This window comes from Uncinocarpus reesii, genomic scaffold, assembly GCF_000003515.1.
Source record: "Uncinocarpus reesii 1704 scaffold_1 genomic scaffold, whole genome shotgun sequence".
In the NCBI taxonomy this organism is placed as follows: Eukaryota; Fungi; Ascomycota; class Eurotiomycetes; order Onygenales; family Onygenaceae; genus Uncinocarpus; species Uncinocarpus reesii.
In genome coordinates this window covers 3,438,476-3,462,074 of record NW_003052500.1, presented here as the reverse complement: position 1 = coordinate 3,462,074, position 23,599 = coordinate 3,438,476, and the positions used below count along the sequence as shown (strand labels likewise).

The window sequence follows — 23,599 nt, the reverse complement described above, 5'->3', positions numbered from 1 at the left end:
TGGATTTGAAGCACGATCGAAGGTCCATACAGCGGTTCGGTCTGCTGACATCAGCGACTATCCCCAACCCGTGATCTAGTCAGGAACGCCTCCAACGTAAGACCACGCATCCATTTCTCGAACCCTCATTATTTTTGAGGCAATGTAGGCTTTACCGTGGGATCCTTTTTGGGCTCCCTCGACATCTCTACAATGGGCTAGCAGCCGAGAGCATGATGCGCCTTCGCGACTGGACTCTGTAGCCAAGACCGGACATCAATAACTTGCTGTCACCGAGGATCATACGGTTAAGGCTTGAAGCAACCTTTCTCCTTTGCATTTCTTCTCGTTGCGAACTGTTATTCTGTAGCAGTTCGTGGAGAAAAAAAGGCCGCCCCGGGTCCAAACGGTTTGGGCGCCTGGCAAACCGGCCTTCTCCTCATGGGGAATACGTGTGACGAGACCAAGTTCCTTTTCCGAAAGCACGAGAAGAAAGGATCAGGAGCAGGAGAACATGGCCCCTCGATAGCCTTGATGTCATCCGTTCGACTTCTATTTCGTGCAACGAACGAGAATGACTCCGACCGGCCAGGCCGATCATATCTCGCGGCCATGGAATTTACCCGAGTTGACGAAACAGAAGCGGTGGGCGTAAACTTTGACGAGATATCCGCACCTCGCTCAACAATCACGCCAAAAAAAAGAAGAAATAAAACGAAAAACTCTCAATTGCATGCTTGCTTTTGTGAGGCTGCTTTGGGGGGCTGGGAGGCCTGAGATGAGCTCATACTAGGAAGAATGCTTGAAGAAACAGGATTCTTCAAGAGGATTGAAACGGGAATCATCTTTTTGAACTGCTGTTGATCCCATTGTTGACCCATCATTTGTGGTTTTTGGAGGAGAGCTATCCGGATCATGAAGGTGAAGTGTAAAAAGAAAGGAAAAGATTGCCAGAGCCAACGCAAAGAAAATCCGCAAGAAGAGAGTTCGTGTCGGACGTGAAAGTTTGACCTGGAATAGTTTGCTTTGATACGGAGCGCTCGTAGCCATTTTTTTTGGCGAGACATTGGTCTGGCCTTTTCAGCCATTCATTCCGGTTTTGAGCGTTTCTTCTTCGGCACAGGTCAGAGTTACTTTGCACTCTCGCTTTGAGCACTTGTCTCTCAGTCTCAACGGCCGCGAGACGGGTCATTCGAATCTGTGGTTGGAATCCGAGCAGGCCTGCGTATTGGTGTTAGGGATTGGTATCAAGCTAAGCTGGGGATGGAAATACGGTGAAATACACGAAACAGTCGAGGCATGACGGCACCTCACTTGGTTCCGCGGCAGAGCCGGTTTTGTGACTGGTCAGATTCGCCTGATGACATGGGTGGCTGGTAAGATTGAGTCGAGGGTTGAGCTGCAAACGGCGGGAAATGGACTGGACATCACTTGTCATTGCCATCTGCAAATACTCCTGCGACGGTTTGGCCCTGTTGTTTCCCCGGGGTGCGCGCGCATCAGGCGCTGAAAGGGATTGAAAGCGTTTTTCCAGGAAAGAATACCGCTCGGAGACGCCATTACGCAGGCCACTGGGAACGGGATCGTATTGCATGACCGGCGCATTATTGGCCGTGGGCCGGTGGGGTCAGGCTGAGCGGGCGGCCAAGAGGCGCATTCGAGCCAGTCATCTTCACCGACACGTCGAGACGAGTACTTAATTCCCCATCACAGCTGCCCTTGGTTCGCAAGGACACAAATATTCTGCTTTTCCTGGTCATTTGCAGACAGCCCATTGCAGGAGAACAGACCGTGCGGATTTTCTTGGTCGTCCTATGGGCGCAGTTGCATTCCGGCCGCTGACCACTCAGGTGCGACATCCCCTGGCCCTCCCCCTGGTTGGTGCGTTGCTGTGTGGCCGCACCGCTTCTGCCCCCGTCGCCGTCCCCTCTCGTCCTATCCGCGCTCCCCTTTTTGGGTTTGAATTTTTTTCGCTGTCCACCCGCACGCCGGTCAGGTGACGCCGCTAGCGCCGCACTGAGCCTCGCGGCGCTGCTGACTGGCTCGTTCTTAAAAATACGCCTTTTGCTCCTCGCTGACGATTTGTCCAATTGTCTCTGCCAGAATATTCTCCCCTCCTCCAGTCAACCACTGGAAGTTTGCTTGGTCACTTGCCCCAAGCTTCGCCTCTGCCCCTTTGGAACGCGCTTCATCCTATCAACCGTCGAGCAACGCGCACTCGCGCCGTTTCGCTAAGCGCCAGCCCATCCGCCGTGACACGCACGATTCGTCCCTCGACAGCCTGCGGCACTCGTCCTCGCCACCCAACATCGTGTCTTTTGCAAGTCAGGTGAGGAGGCAATTTCCTGCAACTCTGCGCTGACTCAGCATCGCGTCCCTGATATCATTGGACTCGACTGCTCCTCTTCTTCTTCCCCAGTTGCTTTTTCCCCCATTCTCATTCGTTTCCCTTGATTGCTTGTCCTTTCTTCTCTGCTGTGAAGAACAATACGCCCAATCACCGTCTCTGTGCTTGCTTGCTGCTCCTGCGACCTGATTGATTGACCAAAGCACGGTCATCGGTCCGGCAGATCCTCGTCTCCTCACCCAACCAGCAGTATGTACCCAGTCACATCGCGTCCTGCGCCCTTTTTATTTCCTATTTTCCTGGGCACCAGTCACATCACAGCCCATCACACTCCGAGTCAAAAAGAAGCTTTCTTGGTTTCAATCCAAAGTCAACAGACAATGTCAACGCCTCTGGTCTGAATGCTTTGATTTGCCAGCTGTCCATTTTTCTCCTATTTTTTACCCCAGAATCTTGTCTGCATGGTGCCCACAAGCGCCTGCATCCACACCTTCTTTGCCCCCCGTGACCGTTGAGGACCTGAATGCTTGCGCTCCTGCAGCAGGAAAAAAGTGGGTGTGCTCAGAACGTGCGCCAGCACCCAGTCCGGTCTCCCCAGGTCTCCCCAGGTCTCCCCCGCCATCTTACACTTGTCTCATCCTGCCCTCTAATTATATCAATCTCGGGAATTTTATTTCTGGGTCTCACTATCCAATCAACCTCACTTTCGCCTCCTGCCAACACGGAGAATTTCCTGAAACTCCCCCCCATCCTTTTCTTGTTCGCCGGGACGGGGATCGTGTCGTTGCCAGTTCTTGCTTTTTTGGCTTCGTTGATCCCGACCGCTTTGACTGGTGTGCTTTGAGCCCTACCATGGCAGTTGGTGGCAGGAAGCAAGATCTTGAACGTGGATCCTCGACTCGCTTGCCAGCCACTTCTCAAGCACGACCCCTTCGCCTGCAGCTGAGCCTCACATCATCGATGGTACTTTGCGCAACGATTCCCTGGCGATTGCTTTTTCTTCCCCTTTTTCGTTCGATATCTGATTATCTGACGCGTGATCTGACAAATGCAACGTGCGATTTAGGAAAGATCTCCACCGAGTCACAGTGATACAATCGTATTCAAAACGCTCTAGCTCGAGGCAGAATTGAAATCCACCGGAAAAACAAAAAAAACAAAATAGAAAAATATCCATTATTTTGTTTCTCTCCAGCACGATTTCACGATCCTGACGGTAAGCAGACGCCCGAATTCCGTGACCATCTCCTCGTTTCCGCTACCCCCTCCCTTTCTTCTTTTCCCCTTCGATTATCGCGGCCTCTCGGGCCCGTTGCTATTAATAACCCCAATAACACGGGTCTCGTTCGCCGCCAAGGCCTCACCTGTATTGTCATCTTTCATCTGGAATACCGTACTTTGGTCTCCTCGCAAGCTCCAAGGCATCTCTATCCCGTGTCCTGAGGCGCGTATATCCGTGAGCTGGACGGAGTCGCCCTTCGCCAGCCCTTTTGTTTTTGTTTCCCCTTTGGAACCCATCGCTCTGACGACGTGTAAAAGCGCGACATCCTTAACGCCCTCAACTGAAAACCTGGGCTTCGAATCACCCCAGTGTTACCTAATCACTATACTATACCAGACCTCGACAGCCCCGGACGGCCCAACTGTGTGCTTTGCGCCTGGGATTTTTGCCTCGTTTGATCAGACAAGGTATGTGGTGTGTGTGTGGATGTGTTGTTCAACTATCATGCAGATTTCCTACAGTGATGCTGCACGCACAAACTCTTGCGTTGCCAACGCATACATGACCCAATTGACAGCCTAGCCCCATCACTGCCTCTCTTTGGTCATTTTTCACCTTGTCCTTGCATCGACCCCTCAGATCCTGCTTGACTTGGGGTTGATTTTATTCCCAATTCTACTTGTGCAGCCAGCTCCAGTCTTCTCCCTTGCTACTGGCTACTATCTACCCAGAATTGTGCACGAAACGAACCTCTTCATTCGACTGTTAGCCCCTCTGCATCCACTGGTGTTTATCCCCCCTCCGCCTTTCATTACTATTTCGGCTCTACCCGCGACGGAACTTGGGCGATGGTTTAGTAGACGCTGACATCACTGTTCTGACATAGCTCAGATAGTTCAACCCCCCTCCCTCGCCGCCCTTGGCAAAGGACCTCTAAACCTCCAAAAGTTCATCGCTGGTTATCGGTTTCGGGCACCGCCTCAACATCTGCCCTACGACGTGGCCCACTAGCCTCCCGAGGCAAATTCGCATTGATTATTGAATTCCGTCAGAGTACCGGGGGATCAGACTTGTGTCGAGTCACTCATACAGCTGAGCCCAAAAGGACTTTTCGGGTAGTTTGTCGCAATCTCGACTAACCTGGGAATTTGTTTCGCAATCTTCGGCAGTTTGGCATTTTCCCTCCCAGTGGGCGGATTTGACACACCAAAAAAGCAAAAGTCGCATCGTTCAGCATTGCCCTCGGCCGGACAACTCATCAACGCGTGAATCGCCGCTCCCCTGCCCGCTGCATCGAGGCCCAACCAATTCGCACTGTCATCTCGCGCCATCCGCGAAAGCACAAAAAACGATCAAAAGAACGCAAGCATCGCGCTGAGATCATAGTTCTTCTCTCCTCCGAACCCGGACAAGTTCTGTTCTAGTTCCATCCATACGTTCCCCGTCAAAGGCTCTCGAGCCAGCGACCCCAATAAGTTGACAGACTGGAATCGCGTGTCATTGGCGACCCTGTGCGTCCGTGGAATTCTTGGTTGCTGTGTGTGACTCGTTGACCCTCTTTTTTGTGCATTAGGTGCTGATGTTACAGTGGAGTTGCAGCCTATTTACGTCGAATCAGCGATCGCAAACCCGCGCCTTGTCCTGATTGCTCTCCCAAGCGTCTTCCTGCACAAGAGGAAGCGTTTATCCACCCACATCCAACGCTCTGTCAACCACCCTTGTCTTGCATTGTTTGTGCTGGGAACAAAATAGAGTGCTTCAATTTGCTCTCGATTATCCGACCATTCCACCTTGCTAGCGCGCTTTTTTAGCCGCTTGACCCACGAGTCGCAGTTGCCAGCCAGGCCCCACGGCGCGTTACCTCTTCCCCCAAAACAACTGCTTCGTGTGACGTGCCTAGTTACCCTCCGTCGGCACGTCGTCCACTCCTCGCATCATGGAGTATTCGACACAATATCAACAACCTCATAGTCAACACCCACACGCTTCTTCACACATGTCTGGCCCTTACCAAACCCCACAAAATACAGGCGCGCCTGTTGGGCAGATCACGTCGCCAACGAATCCTCAGACGCAAATTCACCACGGCCATTCGAATCATCAAGCATCGCCGATTCTCCCATCGCAATCGCATTACCAAGCCTCGCAACCTCCTCCCGGCCAAGTCCAACAACCGATGAATTTCCCGCAACCTTATGCCGCCATGGCACCTTCGTATGGCATTTCTCCTACACAGGCAGCAGCAATGGCCACTGCCGCAGCGTCAGGTCAATTTTTCCCTTTGCATCAAGATTCGATGGGCGGAATGGGGCAAGGCGCGCGCGGATCGCCGCGAATGTCACAAGTCAACAAGGATCGGAATCCAAGGTCACCAACCCAGGTTTCCGGTCCGATTTCCTCCCTCCCTACTCAAGTACCCATGGCCCAAAATGCTTCCATTCAGCAACAGCGAAGAATGAGCCAGCAAATGAACAGTCCTCATGTTCCAAATGCGCAGCCAGTTATGAACCACGCCATGCCTCGGCCGTCTGGTCAACCATCGATGCCACCACCTGCCCATCAGCCCGTCCAGCAAAGCCAGCCGTCGCCTGAAATGGTCACGACTACGGCGGAAGAATCGCCGTTATATGTTAATGCGAAGCAGTTCCATCGCATTTTGAAACGGCGCGTTGCACGCCAGAAGTTAGAAGAGCAGTTGAGATTGACATCAAAGGGACGCAAACCTTATTTGCATGAATCTAGACACAATCACGCGATGCGCCGGCCTCGCGGTCCCGGTGGGAGGTTCCTCACCGCTGACGAAGTGGCAGCCATGGAGAAGCAACAAGCTGCTAATGCGACTGGCGTGGAAAATATTCCAAACCATGCAGTCTCCAAAGACCATGGCTCTGGGCCTACGGGCGTCCCGTCGGGTGCGGCTCCCGGACAGAAGCGAAAAGCTAGCGGAGCCCTGAATAATAACTCAAAAAAAGCGAAAGGCGGCCTTTCTCAGCAATCGAGGATTCCAATGGCAGAAGCCGGCCTCGGTAACGATGTCGGGGCAGACGGCTGAATGATACACTTTATGACATGAATCTCCTTGCTTCTTCCTACTTTGATATCTCTGGTACTTTTTGCTGCCTCTTATTGTCGCTGTGGATTACATTAAATTTGCATGAGCGAAGCGGGAAAGGGACTGCAAAGGTTTAAATCGGGAGACCCACGATATTTTCTAAAAAAATCTTTTTGTTGAACAAACCCGAACTCAAAGAAACTACATATTGTTCCATGGTCGTCTGGTTCTCTGTTTTGCCCTTCGATTTTCTCACCATTTTCCCGCGCTTTTTTTATTATACTCGGAGCAATCCTACTCATCCCTTCAGACGACGGCGAATCGCGTTGGCGGTTCATCTTTGCCTCTCTGCGGGTCTTAACGACTCCCAACTCTAGCCTATCTACCTATTTACGGGTACTAATCCGTCAAGTCATGTCCTCATAGCTATACTTTTGATCTCGAGATCTTTATACGTTTCTTTCTCTATCCAAATCGAAATTGTTATTCATGATATTTTGGGCAACGAATTTGCTAGCCAAAGATACCAGTTTGCTCTTGTTGCGTCTTGCATGCGTTTTGTGGCATTTGTTTTTACCTTTTGGCCCAGGGTTTTGATTTTTTTCTTTTCTATTTGTACTTTTGACCTGATATTTTTTTGGATTGTTCATATGATGTTCATTTGGAAACACAATAGCAAGGACGGGAGGATTCCAATTGAAATACCTTTTTTTGGGCGCTACCTGATTGTCGCTAGGAGCAAAAGTGGACGACTGATTATCTCTTTGACTGGGTGGTGCAGGTTGGGCAGTTAAATGGGCAAGGGACAGCGGTTACTGTTCTTCTCATTTTCTCTTTCCTGTGTGTATTTACTTGGGGCTTTCTTTTGGAATTCAATCTGTAGATGTATGAGCAGCTTGGATATTCTCCGCGTTGAAAATGAACTGCACTCGCGCAGCAGTTGAGCGCATACAGACAGAACATGTTTACATTCCTTCCATCACTGTCACTGCTGGGGTGTGGCTAGTTCATCTGACATAATCCCATGCCCTCAGCAACTCACATTTTCATTGGACAAGCCTCGCCGGGATCTTAATTTCCCTTGTGGCTGTGCAGTTCCTGGTTGGAATCGGGGGCAGCGGTACTCCAACGCTATCAAAACGGCTACGATTTGACCCTCAAGGACGCGACTACCACCGGAAAAAGGGGACTGCTTGCGAACAAGTTGTTTCAGCTACGCAGTCTAAACCGGTCCGCTTGACAACAATAGGGAAACGCGCTGTTGGTACCGGCGCGTGTGAAGTGAGAGAACAGGGGGTTTTGGTTGCGTGGGGAAACCGAAGAACAAGTGTTGACAGATTCCCACTGTTCCCGGAGAGACGCGCATCATCAACTACGGACTTGTCGGCTTCGAACGCGGTCAACGTATAGAACCCAGCGGCAGATTATTCTAGGTCAACCGAGGAGGATAGACATTTCGACGAAGCCGTTGTCCGAGCAAGAAAGAAACAGACGCTATAATAGACCAATATTTTTCCTTCCAAGCCTGGCGCGCAGAACTATCTCAAGTCTATCGCGTTCGGTTTTATACGGCGGAGAGTCGAAGTCTAGGTCGCGAGCAGGAGCGTATACGCACCTGAGTGCATGGGGCGCGGGTTGAAAAGATGGCTCCTGGCGGAGGAGGGAATATCAAGGTGGTAGTGAGGGTACGGCCGTTCAACAGCAGAGGTTAGACATCTTCCCCCTCCTGGTAGCTATTGTGCTGCTCAAAACTCGCAATTTTTGGAGGAAGAAAGCTCCATAAGACTGACACGGTACCGGTGTTTATTCCAGAAATCGCCCGCTCCGCAAAATGCATCGTCCAAATGAAAGGAAACCAAACGGCTCTAACGCCGCCGCCGGGAGCCGAAGAAAAGTCACGCAAGGGCGGCAAAGCCGGCGGCGCGATCGAGGGGCCCAAATCGTTCGCGTTTGACAAGTCGTATTGGTCGTTCGATCGGAATGACAAGAACTACGCCGGGCAAGATGATTTGTTTGGTGATTTGGGGCTACCGCTGCTGGATAATGCGTTTCAAGGTTATAATAACTGTATATTCGCGTATGGCCAGACGGGTTCGGGAAAGTCGTATTCGATGATGGGTTATGGTGAGGAGTATGGTGTGATTCCGAGGATTTGCAAAGATATGTTTCAGCGGATTGAGATGATGCAGGCGGATAAGAACCTATCGTGTACGGTTGAGGTGTCGTATCTGGAAATCTATAACGAACGGGTGAGGGATCTGCTGAATCCGGCGACGAAAGGGAACCTCAAGGTCCGCGAGCACCCGTCAACGGGTCCTTATGTGGAGGATCTGGCGAAACTGGTAGTGCGGTCGTTTCAGGAGATTGAGAACTTGATGGATGAGGGAAACAAAGCGAGGACCGTGGCGGCGACGAATATGAACGAGACGTCGAGTCGATCGCATGCGGTTTTCACTTTGACTCTGACGCAAAAGCGCCACGATACTGAGACGACGATGGACACGGAGAAAGTTTCGCGGATTAGTCTTGTCGATTTGGCCGGCTCCGAGAGAGCTACGTCCACGGGAGCGACGGGCGCTCGACTCAAGGAGGGTGCAGAGATCAATAGATCGCTGTCTACGTTGGGTCGTGTCATTGCAGCTTTGGCAGACCTGTCGTCAGGCAAGAAGAAAAACGCTGCGATGGTTCCGTATCGCGACTCCGTGTTGACTTGGTTACTCAAGGACTCTCTTGGTGGGAACTCGATGACCGCGATGATTGCAGCCATTTCTCCCGCCGATATCAATTATGAGGAGACGTTGAGTACGCTACGATACGCCGACTCTGCCAAGCGGATCAAGAATCATGCCGTTGTCAACGAGGATCCGAATGCTCGTATGATTAGAGAGCTAAAGGAAGAACTTGCGCAACTGAGAAGCAAGCTTGGCGGCGGCGTGGCTGCTGGAGGCTCCGGAACCGGCATCGCTCAAGAAACGTATCCAGCCGGAACTCCCTTGGAACAGCAAATGGTGACCATCGAACAGCCAGATGGTACGGTTAAAAAAGTCAGCAAGGCCGATATCGTTGAGCAACTGAACCAAAGTGAAAAACTGTACAAGGACCTGAATCAGACATGGGAGGAGAAATTGGCAAAGACAGAAGAGATTCACAAGGAAAGAGAGGCCGCTTTGGAAGAGCTTGGTATAAGCATTGAAAAGGGATTCATTGGCCTGTCGACGCCGAAAAAGATGCCTCATCTGGTTAATCTCAGCGATGATCCTCTGTTGGCGGAGTGCTTGGTTTATAATATCAAGCCTGGATGTACGACAGTTGGGAATGCGGACACCGCGACAAATTGTGAGATCCGTCTAAACGGGTCAAAGATTCTACACAATCACTGCACGTTTGAGAATGTAGATAATGTTGTGACAGTCGTTCCGACGGAAGGCGCCGCGGTGATGGTCAATGGGCTGCGGATTGATAAACCAAAGCGACTGCGAAGTGGATTTCGGATAATCCTGGGCGACTTTCATATATTCAGGTTCAATCATCCCCAGGAAGCCCGTGCGGAGCGAGTCGAGCAGAGTTTACTCCGTCATTCGGTCACTGCTAGCCAGCTCTCCTCGCCTGTTGTTCCACGAAGCCATGATAGGTCGATGAGCAAGAGTGGCTCAGAGGTTGACGGCGATTCAATTGGGGCGGAATCACCCGTGCCATCACGAGGAGGGCGGGATTCAGACTGGTTTCTTGCAAGACGAGAGGCTGCGAGCGCTATACTTGGAGGTGACCAGAAGATTTCCCATCTTACGGATGATGAGCTGGATGCTCTTTTTGATGACGTCCAGAAAGCTCGTGCAGTGAGGAAAGGTAGAACGGAGAATAGGTTCTTGGACAACGAGGAGGATTCGGATTCCGTTAGCTCCTATCCGGTGCGGGATAAATATATGTCTAATGGGACGATTGATAATTTCTCGCTAGATACGGCCATAACTATGCCTGGCACTCCTCACCAGACCGAGGATGAGGACAAGGAGTCGAGAGAGCCGGTGCTGCAGATGGTGCGGGATGATATGCAACGCCAGTTGGATAAGCAAAGGGAGGAGTATCAGGAGAAGCTGAGAGCATCGGAAGCGTCACAACAGGACATGGACGAATTACGAGCCGAAAAGGCTCGAATGGAAGAGGCACTTCTTGCGGCAAAAGAAGAGTTTCAGCACCAGTTGCAAAAGCAAAAGGAAGCTTTTGAGTCGCACATCAAGGACCTTGGCCATGCTCCCCCTAAGCCTTATGAGGATGGCCTGCCAGTCTTACAGCCGGGTGAAATAGACACGGCAAAACGGGTCTTCCGGCACTGGAGGCGACGGAATTATGTTCGCATGGCTGAATCTGTGCTTCAGCATGCATCTTTACTCAAAGAGGCCCAGGTAATGAGTCATATAATGGAAAAGAATGTCTCATTCCAATTTGCTGTCATTGACGTTGGTCAGAACATGGAGTCGTCGTATGACCTTGTGCTCAACGGCATATCAGGCGATGACGATGTGGCGCTCGACGATGCGAAGAAGCCATGCATTGGCGTTCGAGTGATTGATTTCAAGAACAGCATCATTTATCTATGGTCCCTGGATAAGCTACAGCGCAGGGTCCAAACGATGAGGCAGATGCATCAATATATCGATCGGCCCGATTATATTCAGCATTTTCGGTTGGAAAATCCGTTCTCGGAGAGGTGTCCGCCTAGGTATTCCCTAGTCGGAGACGCCGATATCCCTCTGGCAGCCGTATTTGAGTCTCGCGTTCAAGACTTTTCAGTCGAAGTGGTCTCACCGTACACTCAAAATGTGATTGGACTTATAAGGTTATCGTTAGAGCCTTCTGCTGCACAAGCACCTTCGTCGACGCTCAAGTTCAACGTTGTCATGCATGATATGGTTGGGCTTCGCCGAGCGAGAGGGCACCGATGTACATGCACAACTCTTTGTTCCTGGAGTATCTGAAGACGGAGGTGCAACGACCACTCAGATGATTAGTGGATTCGATGAAAACCCTGTCCGGTTTGAAAAGTGTTCACAGCATGAGTCTCCCATTGTCGAGTCCTAGGGAGTCTACGCTTAAAGTCAGCATTTTCGCGTACGTATCAACTATGCATCTAGACAAGTTACTGAGCTGGGATGAGATGAGGGATGCGCCTGAAGGTCCCCCACAGAAAAGAAAGGCCCCCAGGATACCTGAGTCGGAATTCTATTCGGAAGAGAGACATGATGTCTTTGCGAGGATTCAAATCCTCGAATTAGCGGAATCGGGGCAATATCTGCCTGTTGACGTGTTACAAACTAATAATCTGGATCCTGGGACCTACCAGCTCCATCAAGGCCTTCAGCGGCGCATTGTCGTTGATCTTACATATAATTCGACGGAAAGTCTACCCTGGGACGACATTACTGCTCTGCGAGTTGCTGCTGTACATCTCTTGGACCCATGGGGCAAAATTCCTGATATGGAAACGCAAACTTCAGATATTCAGCTCAAATTGGTCCAGGAGCCGATGTTAAGAGACAACGCCGATGGGACGTCCAACGTGACCCTTATTGGGCAATGGGATTCCAGTCTCCACGGATCGCTCCTTTTAGATCGCACGACGGCAGATAAATATCGAGTTCAGATAACAGTACGCTGGAACCTGGTATCTTCTCGTCTTCAGGATCCTATTGTATTTGAACTTGACCAACGACTGCAAATATTAAGCAGGACATATGTCCGCCAGCAGTCAATGTTTAAGCAATTCTGGAGCTCATCTCGCGTCATCCATTCCACGGTGGGAATGTTCTCGCTTGCTGTCAGACCAGTCTCCGCAAAGCGAGCAGCAGACCTTTGGCGTATGAACACACAAAATGACTATGTGAAAGGCGAAGAGTTACTCAGTACCTGGTCACCCCGCAAAGTATCCCTAGTTCGAGATTATATCTATGCTCGAAAACGGCGGCGCCGTGTCGCAGAAATCGACGCTGCTCGCGGGTCGTTGAGCACGGGTAGCTTAACGCCTTTGACGAATGGTTGGTCCACTCCATCAAGAGGCGCGGACAAATCTCAAAGGCAAGAAAAACTGCTTAGAAAGTATCTTGACCTATGGTCTACCAAAAAGGACCTAGCAGAGACTATTCTTGTCAAGGATAATACGGAGCCGCCCACTGAAGGAGCATACGCCCGCAATACGAGCAATAATACACCAGTTAAGCAACCGACGAATCCCTCGAGCAACACCAGTCTCTCAGGCGACGCTGAAAGTACAATTTCCAGTCACCTATCATCCGTTGTTTCATCAAAGCCTCGCTTCCTAGCCACAATTCAACACATACCAAAAAATCCCTCCTCTTCTAAATCCGGCTACCTTTACACTCCAGACGACACCAACACTCACTGGATCCGCCGCTTCGTTGAACTCCGGGTTCCTTACCTCCACATCCACTCTGTCCCTGATGGGGACGAAATCAATGCGATCAACCTGCGCAATTCGCATATTGACCATGAACCCGATTTTGCTCGTTTACTGGGCTCTTCCGCCAGGAACAACAATGATGATCAGCGGAGTCGAGAGCCCATGCGTGGAAGACCGAATGTCTTTGCTGTATATGGCACGCAAAATACGTACCTGTTCGCAGCGAGGACAGAGGCGCAGAAAATTGAGTGGATTTTAAAGATTGATCAGGGTTATTTCAGCGGCGCTCGCACGAGTCCAGGGGAGGCTTAGGTATTCAGCGGCCTGTTGGTATAGTAATATTTCCTTAATTCGTTTGTGTTTTCTTTCTTGGGATATTTCATATTATGGTTGGTCATTGGGAGGGGATATGTGGGTTATCATCTGTGGGATATAAAGGGACCATTCTGAAGGAAAAGATTTCGAGCTTCTCTGCGTTCTATTGCCATTTCTTATATTTACCTTATCATGTTCCTGCTGGTCCTTGGGGACGATTTGATTTTATTTTCACTTGTTGCATATTCCAGATATATATATACCCCCTGTTTGTCCTTCTTTTTCACTAATATCATTCCACTGGTTTGGATATGATTTCTCGCGAGGAATTCCGAATGGCTAATATTGTGATATATCTTCTATTGAAATCGGCCCTTAGTAACTTTGCCTCAAGAGCTTATATTCTTGGGATAATGTATTGAATTCGCGTGTCAAAAATGATACCCCTTTCTTTAGTTGTGTTGAAGCTCACTTGTTCTGGAGTGTCTGTGACGCGTAGAGATAATTTACTGTCATTCTAATAATACTTTGCAATCAGTTCTTGACTACACGCCACGGAATGACCAGATCAAGAAAGCACATGTGAGGACAAGACTTGTCTTTGGCATGCCAGTCACCAGCTCTGAAGCATTGCCATACCACTATCCTCCCTATTCAATTCAGCCAAAACCTCACGCAATGAGACTGCCTAGGTTTTCGTTCCGTCACCTTGTCCTCGCTAGCTGCACGTCGTTGCTTGTTTTCGTCAGCTTCGTCATCTTGCAGGCAGATCGACCTCGAGAGCGGCTCTCTACCTCATGGCACTCCCCCATAGCTACAGGCAAACTTGTACCCGAAATCAATTCAACAGTTTGGAGATTTGTGACGTCGGAACACGGTGACGATTATGGACTCGGTCGGGTTCAGTGTCGAATTGCGTTTCCAAAGCTGTTTGCGGAGATCGAGAAATCAGTGTCCGCCCGTCGAGGGAAGAAGATTGAATATGAGGAGCTGGCTTCAAGGACTTTGGAAGATGGGATGGTGAGAGCAATAATTTACAACGGAGAGGTAGGCCCTGGGATCTCGTTATTTTCAACTGGATATAATTAACAGCTTTCTTGTCTATTCAACAATCAGCTACGTATTGTCAATTTCGAGGGACATGAATTTACGTTCACTCGCGCCAAAGCGACATTGAGCTCGCTCAATCGTGCCCTCACTGCTATACCGGACCGCAGAAGCTTGCCCAATATTGAATTCATCTTTTCGGCCGACGATTTCACCCATGGCCCGGGCCCTATATGGACATATTCCAAGCGAGATGAGGACAGTTGGGCGTGGTTAATGCCTGATTTCGGATATTGGTCTTGGCCAGAAGCCAACATAGGGCCATACCGTCAGATCCGAAGGCGCATTGCTGCCATTGACGATGGAGACTCTGTTGGCGGACGGGTAAGACCAGGGCTCAAGTTCCAAAATAAACACCAAAAGCTCTTTTGGCGCGGCAATATTGCTACGGCACCGGTACTTCGAAATAAGTTCCTCCAAGTCACACACGACAAGGCCTGGGCGTCAGTTTTGCCAATGGACTGGAGCAATAGCACGGATATAGAAGCGAAGTATGTGCCCATCGAGGAGCACTGTAGATATAAGTTCCTGGGCCACGTCGAAAGGACGGAGCTACTCCGGCCGTGGTAAATACTTACAGAACTGTCGATCAGTCTTCATCACCCACAAGCTCGAGTGGCGTGAGGTGCATCACGCAGCACTCGTGTCGTCAGGACCAGAGGCCAACTATGTCGAAGTACAACGGGATTTCTCTGATTTGGAGGGAAAGATTCGGCACCTCTTAACGCATCCGAAAATTGCGGAACGGATTGCACAAAATAGCGTCGAGGTGTTCAGAGATCGGTATTAAACGCCTGCGGCGGAAGCATGTTACTGGCGCGAGTTGGTATTGGCATATGGGGCAATGTCCGATTTTCAGCCAGTTTTGGATTTTATCGATCTGGGTGGAAAGAAAATAAGGCGAGGCACGCCATTTGAATCCTGGATTCTAGATGGCGAATTGAAGTAGTGGGCAGTTGAACTGAATGTATATTAGTGAAATTTCTGAATAAATTAGGTATTATTGTTCCAATATCACGCATCAAAGAACACTCATCCGCCTTTGGGACTGTAAAATAGCTATCTGTCTGGCCAGCACACAGATGAAAGTATGTGATAGCGGCGAGGGCGCCAATGCAAGATCATTCACAAAAATCAACGAACACCAGGAGAGGCAGTGAAAACGGAAACTAGATGTTCATGTCAAAATTCGACATGGTCGAACACGGCTATCGGGTATCAAAAGCATGAAAAAAATAAAAGGCAGTAATTCAGTCCAAGGCCTATCGACCTTTATTAGCGCTTGAAGTAGTATGTGACTTTCCATTTTCGAAAGCTCCCTTTGCCCATTCTTTCAGGGCCTTGATTTTATCCATTACGGACTTCCACCACGGAGTATGGTTTTTATCTCCATCTTCGCCCTCATCGCTTTGGTGTCCTTGGTTGTCGCTGATACTGTGTGAGGCGCGGGGCGTAGGTGACGATAAGGTCGTATAAATTGGAGCAGGACGAGTCCACACATCAGTCGCAGTGCTCGTAATTGTGTGAGGGTTATTGCTGATGCTTGCACTTGACGAGGGAACGGGCGGGTCATTGGGAACATCAAGTATGGGCGCATCGTTGTCGGAGTGCAATCCGGCTGGATGTAAAGGGAGGCGCAGAGTGCCATTGTTCGGACTGGGTTTGATTTTTAAAGTATCGCAGATGATGTTGTAGACTTCGATATTTTCTGCCAGATTGCATGTCAGCCGCTATTATCCCGCTAAACTAACTGACGGCATGTAAGGAAAAGGAGGGCTGGGACTTACGAAAAGGATCAATCCGACTGTTAGGTTTATGAGGGAAACTCGGTCCACGAGCCACAAATATCGAACGCATAAGCGGATGCTCATGATCATATCCATGTATGCCACGCGGGTGATACGTGACATTCTTCTTTTTAGCCTCAATAATGTTGAGATCTGCCTTTTTAACAACTGCCCAGCCCGTTTTTGGGATTATCCATATGGGTGCAATTCGGTCGTTGTTAGAAAAATGGTATCTTTCAGGCATGTTTTCGCGAGTATGAACTTCGATAGAATCTTTGTATTGTTCTGAATTCTTTCTGAGATCGTGCATAATCTTAGGTATGTCCGTGTCGTTCTTAGGTCGCAGACCCTGAAGAGGCCATCCGTCAATGCGCTCGATGAGAGAAAGATCAACCAAATCGTCTAACTGAACAAGGCGATCTGTCGAGGTCGTTGCCATCCCATGGTCAGATACAACGACGATGTTCACAATGTGTGTCAAATTTCGGGTATGCAGACCGTCGAATAGGGCCTTCAGCATACGATCTGCATCAGCAATTGTTGCCCTAATTTCCGTACTATTGGGGCCAAATTTATGCCCATCGGCGTCCACATTTGGAACATAACTAGCGATAAGCTGGGGTCTTTTCTGGTCCGCCGCTGATTGCTGCCGGCGCTCATCTCCCGGCAAATCTAGCCAATGCAAAATTCGATCAACCTTGACAGACAGTTCCTCGCTGCCGTTGAATTTATCGACGTAGGTCGGCTCCAAAGGCCCAATATGTGCTTCAGACCCGGGCCACATATGTATCGCCGCCCTCACACCTTGCTTTTCTGCTGTTACCCAGATAGGTTCCGCATTCCACCATTTTGCGTGCATACTTCGTTTTGGGTCGGTGTAGTAGAAATCTTCCTGAAGGGTTGGATCCCAGAATGTGTTTCCAACCACCCCATGGCTCTCGGGATACAGGCCCGTTACTAGAGTGAAGTGATTTGGAAATGTGACGCTGGGGAAACTTGGGAGCATAAATCTTGGGGAAATGCCCTCTGTGATAAACTGATTGAGGGTGGGCGTGAGGCCTCGAGCGATAAAATCGGCACGAAAGCCGTCGAGTGAGATGAGGATGGTTGTCGGACGAAATAGCGCAGTTCCATTTGAAAGGAGGGTAGATTTAATTTGCTGTCTCGCGCGGAATTGAGACGAAGCCTTGTACGCGCCGAGGAGCAGGATAAGGAAGAGAACGAGAACAGCGGTTAAGGGGAGACTAAACCTACGGCAAAACCCCTTTGACTAGAGATAAAAGCGTTTTGCATTAGCATTATTCTATCAATCACAGTATAGCGACGGTCCCTACCCGTTTCAGCAGCCCATCTCCTAACGCTAAGGAATCCAACGATGACGAGCTCGAGCTAGAAGACAGCAAGCTTAATCTGTCATCTTCCTCTTTGCCAAACGCATCACCCTCCTCCATCTCGTACATCAGTTCTCCCTCCTCATCTCCACCCCGATTCTGACGCGACTGCGACTGCCCCTGTTTCCTCTTTCTCCGTTTCCTCTTTTCTCTCCGGCCTATCCGTACACTGCTGCCTGTATCATGTGCCACACCAAAAATCTTCGTCAACCCGCTGCCTTGGTGAGTTCGTCTTGTCAATAACCGCTCCAGCTCCTCCTCTTCTTCCAGGACTGTCCGATCATGCTCTGCAAGCTCTAGCGTACTTCGGGATGCCTGCAAAAGCTGGTCATCTTCCGAATCAGAGTCCTGGATGGAAAGAGACCGCAGAGACACAACATCATCATCGTACCCGCCCGGTGAGAGTAACGAAGGGCCTGGGGGAACCCGGTTGTGAAGGCATATCGGAGCAGTATGGCGAAGTGGTATTGGCGCCAGATCGCGTCTTATATTCCCAAGCGACTGAGCACAACTAAGTTACTGCAGCCATAACAAAAGTGTCCGCACTAACCAGAGCTTGGTGAAGACCTCACGTCTTTGCTCCATCGCAACTTGATGTTCAGGGTCAACGGTTGAGCTCCGAGCAAACAGATCAAACAGATCAAACAGACCAAACAAACCAAACAAATGCAAGCACCACCTGATATAAAATCAACCATCATGGAAGCCATATCTACACATTTCTCGTATGACTTGCTCGAGCTCGGCTCTCTCTTTGGCCATGTGCCTTTGATGCTCAAGTGCTTCTCGTACACTCATCAGCCATTTTGGCTGCCCATCAACAAGAATCCTCAACCATCCCAACATATCGTGTAAAACAGAAGACTCGGTCGCGCCACCTATATTAGGCGTCATATACCTGACGATTTCCCCCGCTACAGTTTTTAGATCCGTGCTCGTTTGAGGGGGTCGTACTACCATAGGGATGGTAAACAGGTCAGAGAATTGCCCAAGAATCGGCGGTTGATCGGTGACTATGTTGATCTCCACCCTGTCTATCTTCAACGGCGCTGGATTTTTCCTTGAGAACCGTGGTCCATACTTCAACAGCGATAGTATGAGCTCATAGACGTTGAGCACCGCCACTGGGTACTGCATCCATCGAATTCTGGGGCGGCTGCTGGCGAAGCCTCGCATGCTCATGGTTATGGTACAGACGTTGACACGTGTGGTGGGGACGGGAAGATGTGTCCATGCGAAAACAAAATCCCCCCCGTTGTCCAGAATCAAGCTTGCATCGTAGCGGAGGGTTTTGAGCGTATTTCGGCAAAAGATCACATACTGGGAGAACTCCCGGTTTATTTGCCTATTTGCGCGAAGAAGACCAGCACAGCCCATCGCCGGTGAAAATGGAGTCGTTTGGGCGGAAATCATAACGTTGCGACGGCCTATCTCTTGTTGGCAATGGAGGAGGACGAGGTGATAGATTTGATCTCGGATTTCAAGCGGAATTCTCAAGAAGCCTGGCAGCGGCGCTTTCGGGGGCTTTTTTTCGCTGGGAGTCGCCATGGCCTTAAACTGGAACATGATTCTGTTTTCGCTGCCGAAATTCCAACCACTGTGACACCAATGTAGTAAGATGCCTGCAAGGGAGCTGAAATCCTGGAGATGAAAAAAGTAAACAACAAATAGATGTGGCTCAAGGTTGGGTGAATATGAATTCTCGTTGGGGTATCAAAACTTTCTATTAATTATAGGAACCGGACTCCAGCTGCTCTGACGGAACTTGCCCTCTAATACACAAGAAAAGTGGAAAAAAGGGTAATTGAACTTGCGAAAAAGAAGACAGTAGTAGAAAGAAAGCAAAAACAGCCTACTATTATACAACAATACAACGTAATCATTGACTCATTCACTCACGGACTGCATAGAAATTTCTCCATTCACATTTGCAGCCTCCAGTTCCCCCATCAACTGGCATCCAATCTTCATCTCGCTTCTTGTGCCCATCGGAGCCAGTCAAGTTGAATATCCCCCCTGCAGGGTTTATCAGGACGCCCCCGAAACCTCGAAATTCCAACTGTAGCTTTCTCTCGTTTAGTTCAATCTGCGATCTTTCATTCATTCCGTAGCAATATACCATCTTCTTCTTTGCATCGCCACCATGGCGGTCGATCTTGATAGTAATCGGATACGGAAATGTGCCTGGACGGGAGAAGTCCGTTGCATAAGGAAAAGCTGAATTCACAGGTGGCGTCGAAGAGTGGTTGAACAAGACAGATGGTTTTACTAGCTGCAGACGAGCCTGTTGCGGTCTCGTCCAAATTTGTACGTTGAACCGCGTTTCCGCCCAGGTACACCGGACACGGGCTGCTGATTTGGTCGACCCGCCGTTTTTATCGTCGGGTACATCGGTCGTATCCGACTCATTCAAGGGTGCCGCGGATTTGAGAAAAATCGAACGATTATAGTAGGTATAAAAACTATAACGTTCGGTTGGCATACCACGATCGTATAATCGAAGTGGTTGATCTTTCGGGACGGGTAGGAGATTTGCAGCCGCAGCTGTGCCATCTGGTGCAATGGTTGGCGATGGAATGATATCAGTGAGATTTGGGAAGGGGTCGGGGAAACTGTCTCTTTTACTCAGGCTATCAAGATCGCCAGTGGATAGAAAAGTGACGTAAAAGGGCGTCTCCTCTCCAACGAAAGGTTGAGTAAATCGATCCGTGGTATTCCCAAGAAATTCTATGTCTTTCAGGTTTGGAGGAGCGGGTATTGGCGTAAAGTCATCACTTCGTGCATATAGCCTGCTGCGTCCTAAAATTCGACGTACCAAACGCTCTCCCAATGTAGATTTAAGCTGACGCTTTGTCTTAGTTGTCACCGTTGTGCTTCGGGGATAAGTTCCATTTTTGAACCTGATTTCGATTCTAAATTTGGGTGTCTCAGCATCGTAGGGCTTGTTCATTTCCTGGTCTTCCTTTGGCAGTGCACAACTCCACATGGTAGACGGATGCACACAGCCCGAGTTCATCTCAATTGCATCCGGCCCACCCACAGTCGAGATACCGGTTGGCATCGCAGGATACCCGGTCAAATTCAGCCATCGGGGTTCGATATCTGGAGTATTGCTTTTCCTTCTAGTCAACGTCACCGCTAGGACGACGCTTGTAGTAATCAGCAGCAGCAAGATCAATGCAATAACAAAATACCATCGTCGCCGTTTTCTCCCCTCGCGGCCATTTCGGCCGAAACAGTCCCGGTCGCTAAAGCATCCTCTGCCACGCCATAAACCGCCAACCTTCCTTCCAATTGCGTCTTCTTTCTCCCGTCTTCTACGTTTGGATTCAACGTTGTTCTGTAACGTCGCTGGTCCGCGAATCGAAGATAAAGTGACAGGAACTGCACGAGGGCGGGGAGGTAGATAATCAGAATTGGTATTGCCAGGGGTGTAAACTGCTAAAGGTGGCTGGACGTTTGCTACGCCGGACATTTGTATTCCACCACGTAAGGCCATAGCCCGGTTACCCTCTGGAGATATTGGTCCGGGCGAATGAGGCTGCTGGCCAGGCGGGAAGATTGCTCGATAACGAGGGGTTGATTTGATGGGTGTTGGGGAAGAATACGGGGGTGGTATGGAAGGCGCTCGCTCCTGGGTACCAGCCGTTGAATGCGAGAGCTTTTTTATACTCGTAGAATATGACGGGTCATCATAATCGTCTTTTGAAATGCTTTGAGCTCGGGGTGGCAACGGTGTGTGTACCAGAGCGGGCATTGCACCAGCTGCTCTAAATAATGGCGTCGCGGTTGCTTGACGAATATTGGGGGATATTTCTGTCTCGTCGTCTTCAATAGTAGTTGAACAAGATCCTGAGCGTGGTCTTGCTTCCTCATTCCGTAAACTTTCGACAAACCTCCGAAAGAATGGGTTGTCTAGCTGTTGGCCTTGTGAAGACATAAACTGTCCCGGGGTAATCCGTAGATGTTCCCCGACTTTCGGACGCTGTCTGAGCGAGAAATCTATCAATATTGGTGCGGGTTAAACATGTAGAGCAAGGCTGGCTGCTCAGAAGGTCATGTTGACAAGGCATATTGTGAAATGTAGCAGCGTGGTTGGTTGAGGTTGACATAACCAAAGGGATAGACTGTGTGGAAGAAGCAGACATGGGGGAAGCCTTGTTATTTGGGATTTTTGGTGAATGGAGGGATCTGGGCACCCGGCTCCGGTCTTCACGCTCTTTGTCCCAGTCGTCCATGTCGGGCCATGCTGTAATGTCGCTGAGAATCCTTTTCCCAGTTCCACTCTCTGGTGTGTCTGGAGAGAACGCGGATCGCACAGGGGTCCATTGCTTTTCGTTTATGGTGCTTCTAGAGTAGGGTTCCTTGGGTTCCGCCGACAGAGTTGGTACAGGAGGAGGGCTGCTAGCATCGCTAGCAGGACCACGCCAGCTGCTTAGCGTGTTTGATCTCGTCAACGAAGGAGTCCAGAGAACGTTCCACCATCCTTGTGACCGACGTCGTGTAGAGACCGTTTCGAGGCTTAATCGTTTCGAACGACTAAGTTTACTCTCGTTGGAAAATGACCGCTGACGCAAGGAAAACCCCGATGGAGAAAGTTCCTCATCAATGACTGTTCCGGCCGAGTACGAACGACGTTTTCGGCTTCTCTCTGAAAGGCCATCCACCAACGGCTCTCCATCTTTTTCATTGTGCCATACTGAATTCGGCGGTGGGATGGCTGGTACCGGTGGAATAGACTCTATTCTTCCAGACCTTACGAAAGGCGTAGGCTGTGAGTAAACACTCGATGCCGGGCGTGGTGGTGTCGAGTTTGAGCTGTCCCAGGTGGTATCCCAAGCCCGTTCTTCCACTGCAGGTGTTATCACTATTGATGGTGTGGCAGGGGTTTGTTGGTTTGTTGGGACAGTGAGGTCCTCAGGCGAAGATTGGTTTACAGAAACTGCAGGAACGCTGATACCAATCAATATGGGCCGATCGGACGGTGATAGTTCTTGAACCTTAGCGGGCTTTTTAATCGCTTTTCTGGACAATTTTCTCATCAGGGACTCCTTTTCCGCACGTTTTCGCTTTGGTGGGTTATTGCTAAGATCTGCAGATTGATCTTTCAACTCTTCATAGCCCCGGAGTTTAGATTTCCAAGTGGGTTGCCACCCACTGGCCTGGCGTTCAGATGGCCGCTGGGTTTGAGAAAGAGATTTGAGGTCGTTCAAGTCCAAAAAGGCCTTGGAGGGCGGTTGTCTGGATGCAGCGACATCGTCTTTTGCAGTCTGGGAAAATCCATTTCTACTGAAATCAGTCACAACATTTAGCCCCGGTCGCATTTTTTTTGGTGGAGTCGATTCAAAACTACGTGGCAAGCCATGCTGTTCGAAATGCGCAGCCGAGTTCTGGTTATTACTGTGTAAGCCTTGGTGTCCATCCCCAAAATCGTTTGCCTCTGCGACCAGATAGCCCTCTGGGAATCGAAACGGGTTATTGCTGCGGCCTGCTGCACGCTCCGAAGAGTCGGATTCTGAAAACGGTGTCATGACTTCTTCTACTATCGGAGAAGATAATGGGAATGTGGGAACAGTTGGGATCTGGAGGTGAATGGGCGTGTGTACATCCTGTCCAACTCGGTGCTGTGTTGTTGGGGATGAAGTTGGGTCCATTACAGTCGAGATATGTTATAATCTGGCAATGTTTTCAAGTGATGTTAGCATCTGGACGTGTAAAAGCTCTACTCCAAGGGTCTGCTGGGAAAGTTGAACATTGGACCTACTATTGACCTCATCTCTAGCCTTATAACCGTGACGATATATGGAGCAACTTTGAATGACGCATGAGGAGAATAACATTGATCAATGTTGAGATAAAACACTGAAAAGAATGGGTGGAGGTAATTGATTGAAATATTGAAGGTGTCGCCAAAATACAATTGAGAGTCAACAATGGGAATCTGAATAAGGGCGTAATGTACACACCGTCACCAACTTGTGACT

General features: G+C 49.7%; 5 protein-coding genes across 5 annotated transcripts; 2 read left to right on the top strand and 3 right to left on the bottom strand.

Annotated features, from left to right (window-relative positions):
- Positions 1-5,484: 5,484 nt before the first annotated feature.
- UREG_01379 (uncharacterized protein) lies at positions 5,485-6,600 on the top strand (the record flags this gene model as incomplete). Its single annotated transcript, XM_002541817.1, has 1 exon — positions 5,485-6,600. The coding sequence occupies one exon, from the start codon at positions 5,485-5,487 to the stop codon at positions 6,598-6,600; it is 1,116 nt and encodes a 371-aa protein (XP_002541863.1).
- A 1,643-nt stretch (positions 6,601-8,243) lies between these two features.
- Positions 8,244-15,227, top strand: UREG_01378 (uncharacterized protein; the record flags this gene model as incomplete). The annotated part of the gene is made up of 6 exons (XM_002541816.1): positions 8,244-8,307; positions 8,368-11,541; positions 11,733-13,286; positions 13,869-14,377; positions 14,447-14,951; positions 15,031-15,227. The coding sequence occupies 6 exons, from the start codon at positions 8,244-8,246 to the stop codon at positions 15,225-15,227; spliced, it is 6,003 nt and encodes a 2,000-aa protein (XP_002541862.1).
- A 472-nt stretch (positions 15,228-15,699) lies between these two features.
- UREG_01377 (uncharacterized protein) lies at positions 15,700-18,313 on the bottom strand (the record flags this gene model as incomplete). Its single annotated transcript, XM_002541815.1, has 4 exons — positions 15,700-16,145; positions 16,225-17,494; positions 17,559-17,947; positions 18,166-18,313. The coding sequence occupies 4 exons, from the start codon at positions 18,311-18,313 to the stop codon at positions 15,700-15,702; spliced, it is 2,253 nt and encodes a 750-aa protein (XP_002541861.1).
- Positions 18,314-19,506: 1,193 nt separating this feature from the next.
- Positions 19,507-20,840, bottom strand: UREG_01376 (uncharacterized protein; the record flags this gene model as incomplete). Its single annotated transcript, XM_002541814.1, has 2 exons — positions 19,507-20,753; positions 20,810-20,840. 2 exons carry the CDS (start codon positions 20,838-20,840, stop codon positions 19,507-19,509), a joined length of 1,278 nt encoding a protein of 425 aa, XP_002541860.1.
- Positions 20,841-21,487: 647 nt separating this feature from the next.
- UREG_01375 (uncharacterized protein) lies at positions 21,488-23,269 on the bottom strand (the record flags this gene model as incomplete). The annotated part of the gene is made up of 1 exon (XM_002541813.1): positions 21,488-23,269. The coding sequence occupies one exon, from the start codon at positions 23,267-23,269 to the stop codon at positions 21,488-21,490; it is 1,782 nt and encodes a 593-aa protein (XP_002541859.1).
- Positions 23,270-23,599: the final 330 nt, after the last annotated feature.